Source organism: Salvelinus sp. IW2-2015, linkage group LG32 (genome assembly GCF_002910315.2).
Source record: "Salvelinus sp. IW2-2015 linkage group LG32, ASM291031v2, whole genome shotgun sequence".
Classification (NCBI taxonomy): Eukaryota; Metazoa; Chordata; class Actinopteri; order Salmoniformes; family Salmonidae; genus Salvelinus; species Salvelinus sp. IW2-2015.
This window is the reverse complement of record NC_036871.1, coordinates 14,114,468-14,132,086: the sequence shown is the minus strand read 5'-3', so window position 1 is coordinate 14,132,086 and position 17,619 is coordinate 14,114,468. Positions and strand designations below refer to the sequence as shown.

Below are 17,619 nucleotides of genomic sequence, written 5' to 3'. Positions count from 1 at the left end.
CTAAGACATAATACTAGAACGAATATGGGCTCTCTGCTACAGGAAGTGACATAATTCCAAAAGGATACAGCAGGATATGAGACTTCATCATTGATGTTTAACTTGTGATGATCTTCATATGTGGTTCTGCCTAACCTACTTTCGTGAACTGACTTATTATAAGTCAGTCAGTATAGCGAAAGGGCAAAATGTTAAATCTAATACCTCAGCTGCAATGAAGCCTTGGCTAGCTAGTACCGCCAAATTAGCTAGAGTATGACTAGTCCCTATCGCTAAGCATGAACTGAATCCCACCTCTACTAGTGTCTCATTGACATATACACTCAGTGGACAATTTATTAGGTACACCACCCCGTCCACAAAAATTGTTCACTACTACAGACAGAGTCACGTGGCCATGGCTTACTTTATAAAGCAGGCAGACAGACATCGTGGCATTCAGTTACTGTTTGATTGAACATTAGAATGGGCAAAACGATTGACCTAAGTGACTTTGAGCGTGGTATGAYCATCGGTGCCAGGCCCGCTGGTTCCAGTACCTCAGAAACGTCCGGCCTCCTGGGCTTTTCACGCACGACAGTGTCCTGGGTTTACTGAGAACGGTGCGACAAACAAAAAACATTTAGTCAGCGGCAGCCCTGTGRGCGAAAACAGCTCGTTGATGAGAGGTCGACGGAGAATGGCAAGAATCGCGCAAGCTAACAGTCGGGCCACAAACAGGCAAATAATGGCGCAGTACAACAGTGGTGTGCAGAATAGCATCTCGGAACAAACAACTCGTCTGTCCTTGTCAAGGATGGGCTATTGYAGCAGACGACCACACCGGGTTCCACTACTATCAGCTAAAAACAAGAAGAAGGGGAGCCAGTGGGCACGCGATCACCAACCACGGACAGTTGAGGAGTGGAAAAACATCGCCTGGAACATGACAGCGAGTTCAGACCTCAACCCACCAGAGCATCTTTGGGATGAGATGGAATGGGCTGTTCGCAGCATGAATGTACCACCGTCTGATCTGTAGCTACTGCGTGAAGCCATCGCATCAGCATGGACCAACATCCCTGTGGAACGTTTCTGACACCTTGTAGAATGCCCCGAAGAATTCACACTGTTCTGGATGCAAATGGGGGGGGGGGGGGTCCGACCCAGTACTAGATGGGTGTACCTAATAAACTGGCCAGTGAGTGTAGGATGAGATTAACATATAGATAGGTATATTATAAACAGGAACAGACACAGATGAGACTCATTGGCGCTGTCAGACCGCGAGGAATACAAACTCAGAGAGAGTCCTATGCGTCTGGGATAGCTTAGGCTACAACCACAGAACTGTGCTACGATAAGCTAGATAGCTAGACTCTAATAAACAACGCTAAATATACTTTGATGTATAGCCGTTGAACTACTCAATTTAAACTGATCCCAATCATTTTTAACATAGAGAACTGCCAAAAGGAAGGTGGCATACACACCGAGCACCATGGCATTCCATGGCATTAGGGACAACGATGCTAAACTAGTGTAATTATATAACAATAAATAACACACGTCATTTAGCAGGCGCATTTATCCACACTGACCTTAGATGTCTAGGGGCAATTTCATCCTAACATTTGACTCGTAGTCTCAAATAGACCAAGAATTTGAGTATTACACCTAATCGCTCCCTACACCTCAGGACCTGCCACTTCAGTATAGTAACCAGACTCCTTTGTTTGCACAGGGTTCTCCCTTTTTAACCTGGGTTTAATTACAATAGTGCAGCTGTTGCTGGTTTACACAGTGGGTAATATATCTGCCATGTCACCCTGCCTCCACGGCGCCTGCTGTTTGCGCAGGACAGAGTGCAGGACAGAACCCTTTACTCACGCTACAGCCATAGTACCTGTTACCATGGCGACTGTCCACTACAGTACAGACTGTACAGACTGACTGTGTCTGTGGGAGTAGGGTGAAATAGCACCTCTGAGGTCAGTTTTGTGTTTTGGAGACGAAGGGTTGGGGTTAGGATATGGTGGAAAGTGAGCTGGTCCTAGATCCAAAAGACAACTTTAGACCGATGTGTGTCTGTGTGGGACAGGACAGACATGAGCAGGGGACAGGCATTGTTGTTACTATGGGAACAGGACGGACAGTGTTATAAAGATGCAAGGCAGGTGTTATCATCAGATAGCACAGAGACCATAGCACCAGGAGTTTTCCTGAGCACATAATATACAGTGCATTCGGAAAATATTCAGRCGCCTTGACTTTTCCACATTTTGTTACGTTACAGCCTTATTCATAACGACAAAGCGTTATTTACATAAATTTTCAGACCCTTTGCTATGAGACTCGAAATTGAGCTTAGGTGCATCCTGTTTCCATTGATCATCCTTGACATGTTTCTACAACTTGATTGGACTCCACCAGACAGAAGCCACTCCTCAGTAAAAGGCACATGACAGAGCACTTGGAGTTTGCCAAAAGGCACCTAAAGGACTCAGACCATGAGAAACAAGATTCTCTGGTCTGATGAAACCAAGATTGAACTCTTTGGCCTGAATCCCAAGCGTCACATCTGGAGGAAGCCTGGCACCATCCCCACAGTGAAGCATGGTGGTGGCAGCATCATGTTGTTGGGATGTTTTTTWGCGGCAGGGACTGGGAGACTAGACAGGATCGAGGGAAAGATGAACGGAGCAAAGTACAGAGAGATCCTTGATGAAAACAACCCTAAGCACACAGCCAAGACAACGCATGAGTGGCTTCAGGACAAGTCTCTGAATGTCCTTGAGTGGTCCAGCCAGAGCCCGGACTTGAACCCAATGGAACATCTCTGGAGACCTGAAAATAGCTGTGCAGCAACGCTCCCCATCCAACCTGACAGAGCTTGAGAGGATCTGCAGAGAAGAATGGGAGAAACTCCCCAAATACAGGTGTGCCAAGCTTGTTGCTTCATAACAAAGAAGAGTCGAGGATATAATCGCTGCCAAAGGTGCTTCAGCAAAGTACTGAGTAAAGGGTCTGAATACTTGTGTAAATGTGATATTTCATTTTTTTAAATTTGTAATACATTTTCACAAATGTCTAAAAACCTGTTTTTGCTTTTTGATTATGGGGTAATTTGCGTAGATTGATGAGAGGAAAAAAACAATTTAATCCGTTTTAGAATAAGGCTATAACGTAACAAAATGTGGAAAAAGTCAAGGGGTCTGAATACTTTCCGAATGCACTGTATATGGCTCTGGAACAGACAAGGGAAAACTCCAGGCCTTGGTGAATAACCTATATAGTAGATATGGGCAGGGCACAGAGCTGGGTCGGAACATGTCATTTTGAGTCAGGAAAGGAATATTTCACCGGTAAATATGATTATTGTTTAAACCCCAAAATATGATTTTCCCTCCAAATTTTGTAACATTTAGAATGCCTCACAACCAACAGCAAAAACCTATAAGCAGTCCCATATGAAAAGTTTAAAAAATATTTAATAGACAGCGAGGGAGAGTCCTTTACTTATGACAGATTATTTTGTGTAGGGTAAGCCTGGWTAGGAAGTATTTTTCAGGGTTTCATCTAGCACTCCATACTAAACCACTGAGAGCCTCTGACTGATGCAAAACTCAATTGGATATGACTCAGCTGGTTTGCTAGTGGAATGCCCTTGATGTTAGTCCTCTCGCTCAGTTTCCTCCGATTTCCTTCTCTTCTCATGATAATATATATTATGTTACTGTACATATTATTCTCAAATCGTATCCTGTTTTATATTGCCTAGGCACTGCATATAAATGCTTGCTTATTTGATTATGGCTGTAAAGTGATATTGATGATGATGCCGGTAAGATAACGCACAGAGAATATGGCAACCCAGTAAACTGATTAGGCTACCATACGTTTTCACCAGGTAACTATTACTGAATAATACAAATCTGTCGAGCAAGGCGCTTAACCCTCATTTCTCCTGTAAGTCACTCTGGATAAGCGCTTCAGATATATTACTCAAATGTAAATGTAGAGAATATGGCAACCCAGTAAACTAATTACCTTACTTTTTACCGGGTAATTACTACTGCATAATAATAAAATAACAACCAGTTATACAGTGGTGCCACAAAAATGTCTACCAATATATCAAAAAACATAGGTCTTCTAGCGTTTAAAACTCAAATGCGTCRCTTCAGAGCGGCAACGTCGACCATGAGCTCTGAATTACTGCAGTTTCCCTCAAAGTCAAACATGCAATTACTCTCTCAACCACTGCTATTCTGGCTCGATGGTAAGTTCAAATACAGCTGTTCTAAGGCCACATACTGTATATAGTAGACTGAAAACACGCAGAGGAAGACTGGAGGGAATTACAACGGCTTAGACTCAAGGAGGATAAGGATACAGATAATAGGGCTAGAGGTCAAACCCATCTCTTGACCTATTTAATGTGTACGTAGAAGGTCATTTATAAATGATCATTCATTATAAATAGCGGACTGCTCTATCTATCTCTGTGGCTTATAGTGGATACGAGAACTGCTCTGCTCTGCAGTAGAATCTGTAACAGTAGCCTATCGAGACCTTGTAGATATACTGCATCCACAGATATCTGCTGTTGTTGGTATAGGGCTATTTGATAACAGTGGGCGGTAATATTTTATCTTTACTTAACTAGGCAAGTCAGTTAAGAACAAATTCTTATTTTCAATGACGGCCTAGGAACTGTGGGTTAGCTGCCTTGTTCAGGCGCAGAACGACAGATTTTTACCTTGTCAGCTCGGGGATTCAATCTTGCAACCTTTCGGTTACTAGTCCAACGCTCTAACCACTAGGCTACTTGCCGCCCCGAATATGCTTATAGCATCAGAGTAGTAGATGGTACTATAGAATGACAGCAATGGGCTATGTTCCAAATGATGATGATGAAGATGATGATGCCACCCAGAACCACACCCAAGATACAGTAAGCAATAAGGTCCACCTGCCTGAGTCATGAAACAAGATCTGACCTCCACATGCATGCACACAAACAGGTACACAGGCACGCACGCACACAGGTCCTAAGATCAGTAAAGCCTGTACAGGTACACAGAACGACGCCACGCCACACAGGTCCTAAGATCAGTAAAGCCTGTACAGGTACACAGACACGCACGCACACAGGTCCTAAGATCGATAAAGCCTGTACAGGGTACACAGACACGCACACAGGTCCTAAGATCAGTAAAGCCTGTACAGGTACACAGACACGCACACAGGTCCTAAGATCAGTAAAGCCTGTACAGGCATCAAAAGGTGGACAGGTGCCACTTAAACACTTGGGTATAAAGTGCTGTGAGTGGGCAGCAGAGCCAAAAGGCCTTGGAGCCAAAAGGCCTTGCAGCAGGTGGAGGAGTCAGCGGAGGAAGGTCACACACTCACACACTCACACACACACTGAGACACACCACCCTTCACAGGACAATGGGAGACACACTATTGTTAAGGGTTTGCTCGCAGGCAAGCACCAAACACACACGCACACGCACACACGCCCACAAAGAACATTACACAAAGGATTATCCAGGCACACAAAACAAAGAGCAATTTGACAGAAAAAACACTAGCTAAGACAGTCATTATCTAAGAAGAAAGAAGACGCATAAATCATGGTTATGACAGGCAGTCTAAACACATGAAAGTAGCCAATAATGGTCACTGTAGTCGTCAATAATGGTAATACCGTAATAAAGAAAATCTTACCATTTCTCCAAAAGCTCCAAACACCACAACAACTCACTCAATCCATCAACTACGAAAAAACGAGGGGGGGAATTCTCTTAATTTGAAAATGATTGCAATATGTTTTGCTTGGAGAATAAACCAAACAATTAGGCTATACTGGATCCGTTATTCACGGCCCATCTGTTTGGACTGTATCAAACCAGGAGCCTAATCACTCATTCATATGTGGCCTATCTTTGGGCACACTCAAGTAAGGGAGGTGTGTTTGTGTGTGTGTGTGTGAGTGCATGAATGTTTGTGCGTGTACGTTCCCGCATGTGTGTGTGTCTGCGCTTTTCGGCAGACGGATCCCAATCACCATTCAGTGCCAGGGATTCTCAGGGTACGATACAGACGGTAAAAACATGGCTAACCGCGCCAAACTGGAACCAACACAAGTCCAGATTTTATGATCATTATGTTCAGCGTCTTAATTAGCTGATCCGTCGTCTCTGTAACACTCCATTCACCACCAGCTCATTATGTAGGATTGAGGCAGTGGGTTTTGGATCAGATTTGACAGAAGTTGGAAGCTGTCCTTCTTTAAGCGTCATATGGTTGAGAAAACCATGACAGTCATTGGTGACATATTCAACACAGTCACTGAGATTGTAAACACACACAGGTGATTTTGACCACTGACTTTTCAATGTAATTGAAATGGCCGTAGCCCCACTCTCTGAGGGTGTCTCAGGGAGAGGTGGGATATGCAACAAAAAAAACATTTCCTATTCACACATGCGTATTAATACACACTTTCACATGTGTGAAATGGCACAAATATAAKCACCCAGCAAATTCTTCTTCTTCTTATTATTATGTAGGGATGATGAATTTATGAATTTCACACTGTGCCAAATCATGCATTCACTGTTATTTTCCAAAAGTTCTGACACTCATTGACCAGAACGATCTAACTCTATCTCTGCTCACGATCACAGACACAGTAGAAACAATTAACCAGGTACCTCAGCCGAAAGGAAATGTATTGTACACTTTCCTTTGACCATTAAACAACTCTGTTCCAAATATAGTACTAAAGACATGAGAAAATCATTACATCCCAAATCCATATTGAACTAGGCATGACATCACCAGGTGATGATTCAGTTCAGTTCCATTCTATGTCATGTTGTTCCATGAGTCACTCATCAAACAACACTCAGAAACAAGCTGTCCTCCTATTCTAATGCTTAGCGGAAAAAGACAAACATGTCAAGCTACAAATGGATACGGACAAACTACCCAATTACATCAGACGATGTACTAATCAGAATCAGATCAACGTCATTCTAGTTGTCGGATAGCAACCTGTCCTCTGTGTGCTCGCTTGCAAATGTGCAAGAATACATATGTCTGTGTATGTGTTTACAGTAGCACCACAGTTCCACATAGCCATTCCTCTGAGTTTCTCTATCTGCCAATAGGCACACATGATGCGCAATTAAATCCTCTGCTGGCATTGGGCTGAAGCTGTCAATCAGAGGCCCGATGTCTTTCGACAGCGCCCAGTGAACCGTGGATCGCTGGCCGCAGCACAGGAACTCACAAGAGTCCCTGCTATTGTTACCAGCAAGCAGGAATTCAGCCGCAATTAGGCCTGGCTTTTTAGGAAGCCCTCAGCCTAGTGCTCTGCGGTAGCTAACAGAGAGAGAGAGAGACAGAGACAGGACAGAGAGAGAGAGAGAGAGAGAGAGAGAGAGCTGACTCAGAGGTTTTCACTTGGCTCTATCCTACTGTGTGAATGTTTACAGTGTAACAACAGATTAGTGTTATGTATAGCGGGGCAATGTGGGAAAACTGTATGGAGGTGAAAAATAATATATACATATGCAGGATCTTAATTTGACCCAGTTTACTACAGCAAGAAAATTATCCTGCAGCAACAGGAAATGTGAATACTTTTTTTGTAGACGCTGATAAATTGTTCGTTAGGGCAAATCAAGTCTGAAATGTCAAAGTGCAAATTACAAACATTAAATAAGCTACATGTTTGCATTTCCTTCTGTGCAGGAAAATTCTCAGCAACAAAACAGTGATCAGATTAAGATCCTACATCTGTAGGACTATCAATATCACCAGGCACATGACTTATGAAACCAGGCTCATTCTATTCTATTCTATTATATCCTATGAACGAAGGTAACAAATAAATAAACATATAAGAAGCATACTACATGCAGGAAGGTAATGTGAAGTAATTACGTGTCAGRGTTGACCTGATATCATTACTCATGATGTTAGTAATGGGAAAAGCATCTGAGCAAAAAGAACAGCTATAGAGGTCCATTTGTCATGTGTGTATTCTGTACCATTACTTAAAGGGATACTTAAAGGGCAACTCGTGGATACCATTTTTATGTCGCTGTGTCCAGTATGAAATAATTCAGAGGTAGTTTATTGAGCCAATGCTAACTAGTGTTAGCGCAATGACTGGGAGTCTATTGGTATCTGCTAGCTTGCTAGCGCTAGTTAGCAACTTCCTTCAAACCGCACGCAGAGACACAAACATGGTATCCACGAGTTCATCTGACTCTGGGGAAGAAGATAAAGGGCCTCATTGCCAAAATCCTGAAGTATCCCTTTAAGGTTGAATCGTGTGCATGCACTTAGCATAGGTTAAGTGGGAGCATGCCATTTACATACGCTTATATAGACTTACAGTACTTACAGCAGCCAACACAACAGACATGTTGACAACATATGTGGAGCTCTAAAATCTAAGTTTGGTTGAGATGGTGCGACTGAAGACTTTAAAACACAACACGTTACTACAGAACTTGCATAAACCCTGCATTTATGGGGAATCATATCAAGACCATAGTCCAAAGGGTTACTCCGGGACCAGGACCTATGTTCATGAGGCATCTCAAAGTAGGAGTGATGATCTAGAATCAGGTTCCCCATAGCCACATAGTCTTATTTGTCATGATCTWAAAGACGAAACTGATCCTAGATGATCAATTTTACACTGAGTCGCGTTATGAATAGGACTGAGGAGGATTCCCTCAAATACAAAAGCTGTTTTACTTTAAACGTGTGCCTTGTACTACCTCCGTTAACACCACTAAAGCTTGATGGCCACTGGGCAGGGTTTTTATCTTACGGGCGGGTGAAGAGCTTAGTCTTACAACCAAAAGTCTCTTGGAGATTGACCCAACCGCAGGAGTCTACAAACAAATGACTATGGTGAACAACGTAAAGATGACTGACTGGGCTGCATCTATGAGTGGAGTTAGTGCAGTGTGACCATCAAGCATCCTGATGTTTAAAATGTTGTTAATGTATTTTATGTCTGTCATAGGCAGGATCCATTGATCCAGGTTTATTAGACCAAAGCAATATTGCAACAACAACAACAATGTGCAACATGTGTAATGGAAACGGCAGATACAGGAGAAACCTTCTAACGAWCGATTTATTTATTTCTTATAGGACTGGTGTAGATTTTTTATTTTGTCTAACCTTCTTTATTGCGATAAATGGTGATGGTAACGTGATGTCGTCGCATAACTTATTAAGCTCCACTCCACATTTMATTTTAAATGCCTACTGCTTGCAAAATAAAAATGTTCAACAATACAAATGATGTTTCTTTGCAGGACGAGGAYTGTCCTGACTTTCAAGAATTGCTTCGGCTTGCTTTTCTGGTTGGCAGGCAAGTTTCMCCATCCAATTATTTCAGATCTACAGGAGTGTAAGTTTCACCATGGCGTTGCATTCTAGCCTACATGCTGGCTTTCGCGGGGTATACCTGAGACGTGAAACAGATAGGTGGGAGGGCATAGAGGCTGTCGCCAATTTATTAATGCGCAATTTGTCTAAATTGWAATGGAAACACTTCAGCTCCTACTTTTTTATTCCACACTGTAGGTTTTTGAGAAAAAGTYTTTTTTTTAGGTATGCTGTTTTTATCGACGCAAAATAGTTACATGGAAACTTTGTCGCATCTATTTTCTATGCAAACTCTTTAAATGCTGACAAAAAAAWCACTGGACARGTTAATGGAAACATAATGTAGCTAATGTCATTGAACGAAGCCAAAGGCATATTTCCACACTGTGTGGACAATCTATCTACAGTATGTTGATCCAACCCACTAGAGTATCTTGTTGACATAAGCTGTTGACTCTAGCCACAACCCCGTAGATATCCCTCAGTGTAATTCCACAGCTTATGAAGCCTTAATACAGGTTCATAGCAGGCTTCKAARGCTTTATAACATGCTTATGAATCTCAAAGCATGCATAAAGCAAGTTACTGTTCACAGAAGACGACAGGGACATATTGTGCTTGTATCCATGTTGTACAGTAAATGTATCTTAGTTGGGATCTGGATTCAGATTTACAGTGTTGCTTTTGAAGTAGTGAAAATAAAAAAAGAGATTGATATCTAGGTATGTAGTCAGGTTTACATTCCTGCTCCTCTCAACACATCCAGAACAGTGCTGTAAGTATAAATAAAATGTTGGGTTTTTCCTGCATAGGAAACTGAGGCACCACCGAAGCCCTTTTTTGAGCCAGGAAAAACCCTGGAATGTTAATGTAGTATTACTTCATTAAATCAGAGACCACTGCTGACACAGTGATGTATAGTGAGTAACATAGCAAGTTAAGCAAGTAGGTCTGGAACTATTGTCCTACATCAATCAGTAAGTTATATTACTAAGATGACTATACTTGACAAGGACTAGAAGCTCAAAGTTGTCTCTGTTGCTAGGATCATGAATGTACATGTACAGTAGTATCAAATGTCAATACCAAAAATGGAAATATAGATGAGTAATGTTGATAATATTCAAAACTTGAACCAGCTCTCTGTGGATGAGCCTGACCGGGAGCCTACCTGCTGTGCTGCTGTGTTGCCTGCCTGCTCTGGGCCCTGTGCTGTGCAAACCTGGGTTCAAATACTATTTAAATCATTTTAAATACCTTATACCTGTGCTTGATTGAGCTTGCCTGGCTTAATGGACCAATAAAATAGTCCCAAAACTGTAAACCCCGCCCATCTGGCACTCCAAGCAGGCTAGAGCAAACGCTCAAAGATTTCAAATAGTATTTGAACCCAGGTCTGAGCTGCTGCGTGTGCTTGGTTAGTAAACACAAAGGACAGGGTATTAATGTCGGGGTCGACTTCCCAGAGCCCCTCAGAGATCCAGGACCACCAAAGAGCTCAGTAATTTGCACTAAATTGAAAATGCCTGAGGCTAAGACAAACGTACACAAACACATACAGACAGATGACAAACACACACACAGTCACTCACATACAGAACTGTGACACACACACACACCTACAGAGACAAAGACACCACAGTGTCTATACAACAGAGTAAAGTCCATGACAAGAATACAGAACTGACAGATCAGATGTATCATCTTCGATTAGAACCAATAAGCAAAATGTATGCATCCAAGGCACGTTGAAGACTGTTACATGAAGCCTTGTCATTTCTTCAACCATCTCTAAATCAATGAAAACTGTCACAAAATCAAAAGGTACCCAGCCATCAATAAAAGCTTGGAAATGTCATTCCCTCTTTCTGCAATTCCACAAAATAAGACCAATCAACCCCATCTGCCATAGCAACCAACATTTGATGTTACTACAGTAAAAGATCATCATCATAACATGAAATCATATTTTGTACCACTCTAAACAGGTTTCTAAATGACTTTGCATCAACTTGGCTAAATGGCAAGTGATCATGAGCTGTTCATGAATAACATTGGAGATGATGGAGTCGGACAGAATGTCTGGCCAAACAGCCAATCTACTCTAAAGAAAGGGGGGAAAGGGGGGATACCTAGTCAGTTGTACAACTGAATGCCTTCAACTGAAATGTGTCGTCCGCATTTAACCCAACCCCTTTGAATCAGAGAAGTGCAGGGGGCTGCCTTAATCGACAGCGCCCGGGGAACAGTGGGTTAACTGCCTTGCTCTGAGGCAGAACGACAGATTTTTACCTTGTCAGCTCGGGAGAAATGGGCCTGAATCAACTCATGCTTTTGAATGAAACTAGAGGTGAACAGAACCTCTGCCTAGACAGAGCAGCAGTCACAACAGTGATGCCCTGCTATAAATATAGAAAGAACCTGGTGCTAGAGGGGGTACGCAGCTGGAGGTTGAATGTTTGAAGGGGTACCGGACTATAAAAAGTTTGGGAACTAATGTTGTAGATAACAGTGAAGTCTGTATAGAACTGGCTCTATCACTGGGTAATTGCACATACAGAGACATCGTACAGCAGCACACAGGCCATCTCTGTCTGTTTGCACTGGAAATACCTCGCTCCCTTCTCACAATCACATGTGTTTGCGCTAGGGCTTCTCTCTCTACCTCTACCACACACATTTCTATCTCTTTCTCGTTCTCTCTCTCTCTCTCTCTCTCTCTCCAGCACACTCTCTTTTTCTTTCTCGTTCTCTCTCTGATTCTCTCGCGCTTTTCTCTCTCTCTCTCTCTGGTTATAGCACACTCCTCTCTTTTTCTCTTCTTTTCTCTCTTTCTCTTACTCGTTCTCTCGCTCTCTCCCCTCTCTCTCTCTCCTCTCTCTCATCCTATATGAACCCCCCCACCCGCCATCTCATTACACTGAACGCTAAAATGGAAAATCTAGGATAGTGTTTATACTGCATGGACATGCTCAAGCAGTACAATTTAATCTTTTAGATGATATCTATAGGACACATGCCCCTACTCCATCTCTCTCTCTTTCACCCTCTTTCTCTCTCTATTTTCCCTGCAGAGACTTCAGAGATCTTATATAAAAAAGACAGAGCAGTGAATCAAAAGGCATAGAAATAGTACAACCCCCAAACCCCACTCTACCCCTCCCTCCCTTCAAAATCCCTACCCCCATTCGCTTATGCTCGCTCTCTCTCCCTCTCTCTCACACATATACACAGCAGCACACACTCAAACACACACACACACACTCACACACTCAAACACACACACACACACACACACACACACACACACACACACACACAGCACAGCACAGTATCATTATGCGGAAAAGGACCTGTTCAGACAACCTGAATGTGAAAGTCGTTTTAAACTGAGGGTGTGAAAGCAGACAGTAAATTACAATGATTTTATTATAGTGAAAGTACATGTGTATAAACAAGACAAGGGTTGAGTTACAGTGCGTAATAGAGGCACAATTACTCCACATAACCAGAGGTAGAGGATTGCATTCGATATACGTCATGTTTGTGATGATTATTCTATTCTATCCTAAATTCTGTAAGTGACGCAATGACAGAAAAATGTAGTCTTTTGTGTCATTAAATTAGATAAAAACTCAGTTGAGCGCTTTGGAAGAAACTTCACTGATATTGATAGCGCTGCGTTCATCACCAGCTATACACACTGCCAACAATGCACAATTAAGCTATGGGTAAAATAAGCAATAAATATTTATATGACATGAAATAACTAGACATTTTATGCATGAATGTTTGTTCCTGTTGTCATTGATATCAAATGGATGGACATAAAGTACTTTTCTTTCAGGGCAGTGCGTAACATCCACTTTCTGAAGAGCGTTTTTATGCATATCCATAACACATTGTACGACATTAAACAAATAGACTATATTCCTATAGCCTAGTCCAGATGCGACTCACCTTATTGCAGTACGGGGAATCAGGATACTGCAATGGTCCCAATCGGGAAGAATCTGTTGCTGATAAAGACTGTGGYGGAGGTGGATATACTCTCACGTCCATTTCAGTAAAACATCAATCTCCACACAAGCTTTTCCACTCCGGCGTCTACTTTTGAGTCCTCAAAAGTTGAAGGTACTATAAAGACCGATGGTCGAACTTGGCAAAAGTCTAGGGTTGGATGCTAAAAATGGCAAACTGTGATGCTCTCACATGCGTTCGCGGTTTTACAGAAGAAAGAAAAAAACTTACATTATCAACGTACGTCGCACTATCAACGACGGACTTGGTAAACGAAGGTAAAACGGTGTAACTTTGAAAGCTGTAGGCTATCACTCGATTGTTGAAGAAGTTATTGCGCGTCTTTCTCTTTCTGACAGATGCATTTGCAGCGACAGTAGTTGTTTCTATCCAGCGGCTACAGTCATCTGCAAGCGAATGGGGCACGGTAGGATTGCCTGTTTGCTCGCAATTCATACAAAGGACTCTACAGACAGGGCAGGGGCAAGAGCGCAGCTACAGTATGGCGACATGCTTTACCTAGTAGGCGCACTGATGAATGTAGCGCCTGCGTCACTTGCATTTCACATCTTTTGTAGGCAATATGAATCATTTTACGTTGCCTATACATTATGGTTGAATCCCTTTAGAAAGCCAAAATTAGTACTACAGCTTTGTGGGCTCTTTGTGTTAGTTTGGTACACTAGCCTAGGCTACGTACAGGGCCATCGTGCACCCATTATTTTAGAGGGGGCACCTGAAACAGCTTTTTCCTACAATATACTCACATAAAAAATACTACAGTTTACTATAGAATACTATAGTACTTACTGTACAATGCTGTAGAATTCTGTAGTAAACTGTAGTATACTGTAGAATACTATACTACACACTGTAGTATCTCTCGATCACATAGTGCTTACTTTAGATTTTTTTTGATGGATTGGACTGCTAGCTCCCTTTACTGCTAGCTTTGTCGATGCTGTTTTGATTTGAATGTGCTGTCCTTGGGGAGTTCATGCCGGGATTCTCTCAGAGGTTCCCCCTCAATCGTGTTGTGCTTTTATAGTGTAGCGTAGAATACTCCAATACTATACTTGATTGTATTGTTTTTAAATAGTCCAATAAAATCAATCATAAACGTGACTTGTTTCAGGAAACTACGCGTATGTCGAACTACTTCACAGGAGACATTTGAACGTAAACATACATTTTTTATCAGGCAGAAATGCCTTCTGGAGCATGTGAACTTTCATGTATACGAGTCAAATTGTTAAATTACGAGCCTAGTCGGTTTAGCCACGGAAAAAGACAGGAACTTTCCCGCTAGCCTCTCTCAAAGAGTGCAGTGTATAAAGTCAGAAAATCTGCTGTCTCAGCCACTGCCTGTCACCAAGGGAGTATCCCAAGGCTCGATCCTAGGCTCCATGCTCTTCTCAATTTACATCAACAACATAGCTCAGGCAGTAGGAAGCTCTCTCATCCATTTATATGCAGATGATACTTATACTCAGCTGGCACCTCCCCAGATTTTATGTTAAAGACTCTACAACAAAGCTTTCTTAGTGTCCAACAAGCTTTCTCTACCCTTAACCGTGTTCTGAACACCTCCAAAACAAAGGTCATGTGGTTTGGTAAGAAGAATGCCCCTCTTCCCACAGGTGTTATTACTACCTCTGAGGGTTTAGAGCTTGAGGTAGTTACCTCATACACGTACTTGGGAGTATGACTAGACGGTGCACTGTCCTTCTCTCAGCACATATCAAAGCTGCAGGCTAAAGTTAAATCTGGACTTGGTTCCCTCTTTCGCAATTGCTCCTCTTTCACCCCAGCTGCCAAACTAACCCTGATTCAGATGACCATCCTACCCATGCTAGATTACAGAGACACAATTCCAAGATCAGCAGGTAAGGGTGCTCTCGAGCGGCTAGATGTTCTTTACCATTCGGCCATCAGATTTGCCACCAATGCTCCTTATAGGACACATCACTGCACTCTATACTCCTCTGTAAACTGGTCATCTCTGTATACCCGTCGCAAGACCCACTGGTTGATGCTTATTTATAAAACCCTCTTAGGCCTCACTCCCCCCTATCTGAGATATCTACTGCAGCCCTCATCCTCCACATACAACACTCGTTCTGCCAGTCACATTCTGTTAAAGTCCCCAAAGCACACACATCCCTGGGTTGCTCGTCTTTTCAGTTCGCTGCAGCTATCGACTGGAACGAGCTGCAACAAACACTCAAACTGGACAGTTTTATCTCAATATCTTCATTCAAAGACTCAATCATGGACACTCTTACTGACAGTTGAGGCTGCTTTGTGTGATCTTYTGCCTTTTGGTAGGCCGTCATTGTAAATAAGAATTTGTTCTTACCTGAAAAATAATAAATAAAAAATAAAAAGCCATGATTGGCTGAGATAATGGATGGACTGCTCATGCTTCTGTCTATAACGTGAGCTGCTCAGTATGTGTTAAGAGTCCTTTCTACCGTGCCGTTTGTGAAATATATAACATTAGCCATCGAGAACTACAAAGGTTTTGCTACTTTTCTCAACAACATTGATTCCCTGAATTTCTATCTACACGTCAGTTGGAAAAAGTGATGGGCTACTTTCTGCACACGCCACGGTCAGTGTGAACCGGAGTGACTTGGCACAATGCTGGCCAAACAAGATGTAGCTACAAACAAAACAGAGTTCAACGTTTCCAGTCTGCCGTGAAGCGTTCATCCATGTATATGGGTAAGAGTCAAGCTACATTTTCAGACATTAAAAGTTTCTAATTTAGTCAGAAAGTTGTTTTCATTGCAAGTTAAAACGTACTGTTAGCTAGCTAGCTCCCTAGCTAATGTTACATGTATGATCTAATTGATTCAGAAATCCATTTGCATTGCTAGTTATAGCCTAATTTTAGCTAGCTAACATTGAACCTAGTTTGTTAGCTCTTTAACTACCTGCAGAGTCATACTACAGCTATGACAATTTTTGTATCGGTAGTAGTATGAGGTGGTATTATGCCGGTTCATGGTTTAGCTAGCTAGCTACATGTCTAAACAAAAGACTCCACTTCACCAGATTAGGTGTGTGTGGTTTGTCTGGAGGTGATTACATAGATTTTTATTTGATATAGTGTGTGTTTACCAGAGACGGTAATGTGAAGAACAACATGACCTGCAACAAAGTCAGATTAGGATATAGGCCAAGGACTAGATAAATTGTATTTTTAACTGGAGTATTTCCTTATTGTACGCTACTACTTTTACCACTTTTAGTCTTGAAATCTTTGGTTGTTTACTAAACTACTCACTCAGTTTAGCACATGGTCTCACGTGAATCCTTAAAGAGATGGGTGGAGCTAAGGCTTAAGAGGGTGTGAACAATGCTAAATGGGTGTAGACAAAGAAGAGCTCTCCAGTAGGTGTACCAATTCAATCAACGGACATTTTCTCAAAAACGGGGTTACAAATGTATCAACTTTCAAAGCATAATTACTTTCCCATTGTTCCTCAACTGCAGTGCAGTGTATGATATACAACTTTCTAGCTCTGAGTCTATACTTCTATCCAATGTAAAAAATAAAAAAAATACAATTTCATATGTTGCTACATAAGACCGAATCAAGGTGGTCGGTCACAAATGTGGACACAATGCATTTAGGAATTTGTTGAGAATAACAAAAAGTTTAAAATGTATTTCCATTGATGTGCTAGTACAACCGTCAAACATGTTACACATTTACAACTAACCCACATGAAAAAATACTACAGTATATTATGGTCTAAATACTAGTATTACTATATTTATATCCAATATTATTCATTGTAGTGTTTTTGCGGACTTTACTATAGTATTCACTGTAGTGTTTTTGCGGGCATGACTGCAGTATACTATGTCTATAGTATTCACTATAGTGCTTTGCAGACATGACTGGTATACAGTAGAAAGGGGGTGCAATAGCGTGCAGCATGGTAGGCCGAAGCTATATCAGGCTAATTTATCAATGGCTACATAGTATTGTTTGTCACCGTTTTTGTCATTTTGTCATCTTGGTCAGCTGAATCTCTGTGAAAGCCCTGTTGAATTTCAGAAAGCTATCTAGTGGAAGTAACCGATCTAAGTCATTTTGGTGTACTCTTGTATATGTGGATTATTATTTGTGTCCAATTATTTATTTTTTCTCATCAAGCTACACACAATACTCAA

The 17,619-nt window shown here is 41.8% G+C and overlaps 1 protein-coding gene across 1 annotated transcript in view; it reads right to left on the bottom strand.

Annotated features, from left to right (window-relative positions):
- LOC111956976 (thymocyte selection-associated high mobility group box protein TOX) overlaps nucleotides 1-13,930 on the bottom strand; it is a 54,623-nt gene extending 40,693 nt beyond the window's left edge. Inside the window, 1 exon segment of the mRNA XM_070436797.1 lies at nucleotides 13,372-13,930. Within this exon segment, the coding sequence (XP_070292898.1) occupies nucleotides 13,372-13,473 (102 nt within the window). The 5' untranslated portion in view covers nucleotides 13,474-13,930.
- Between the last annotated feature and the right edge of the window lie 3,689 nt (nucleotides 13,931-17,619).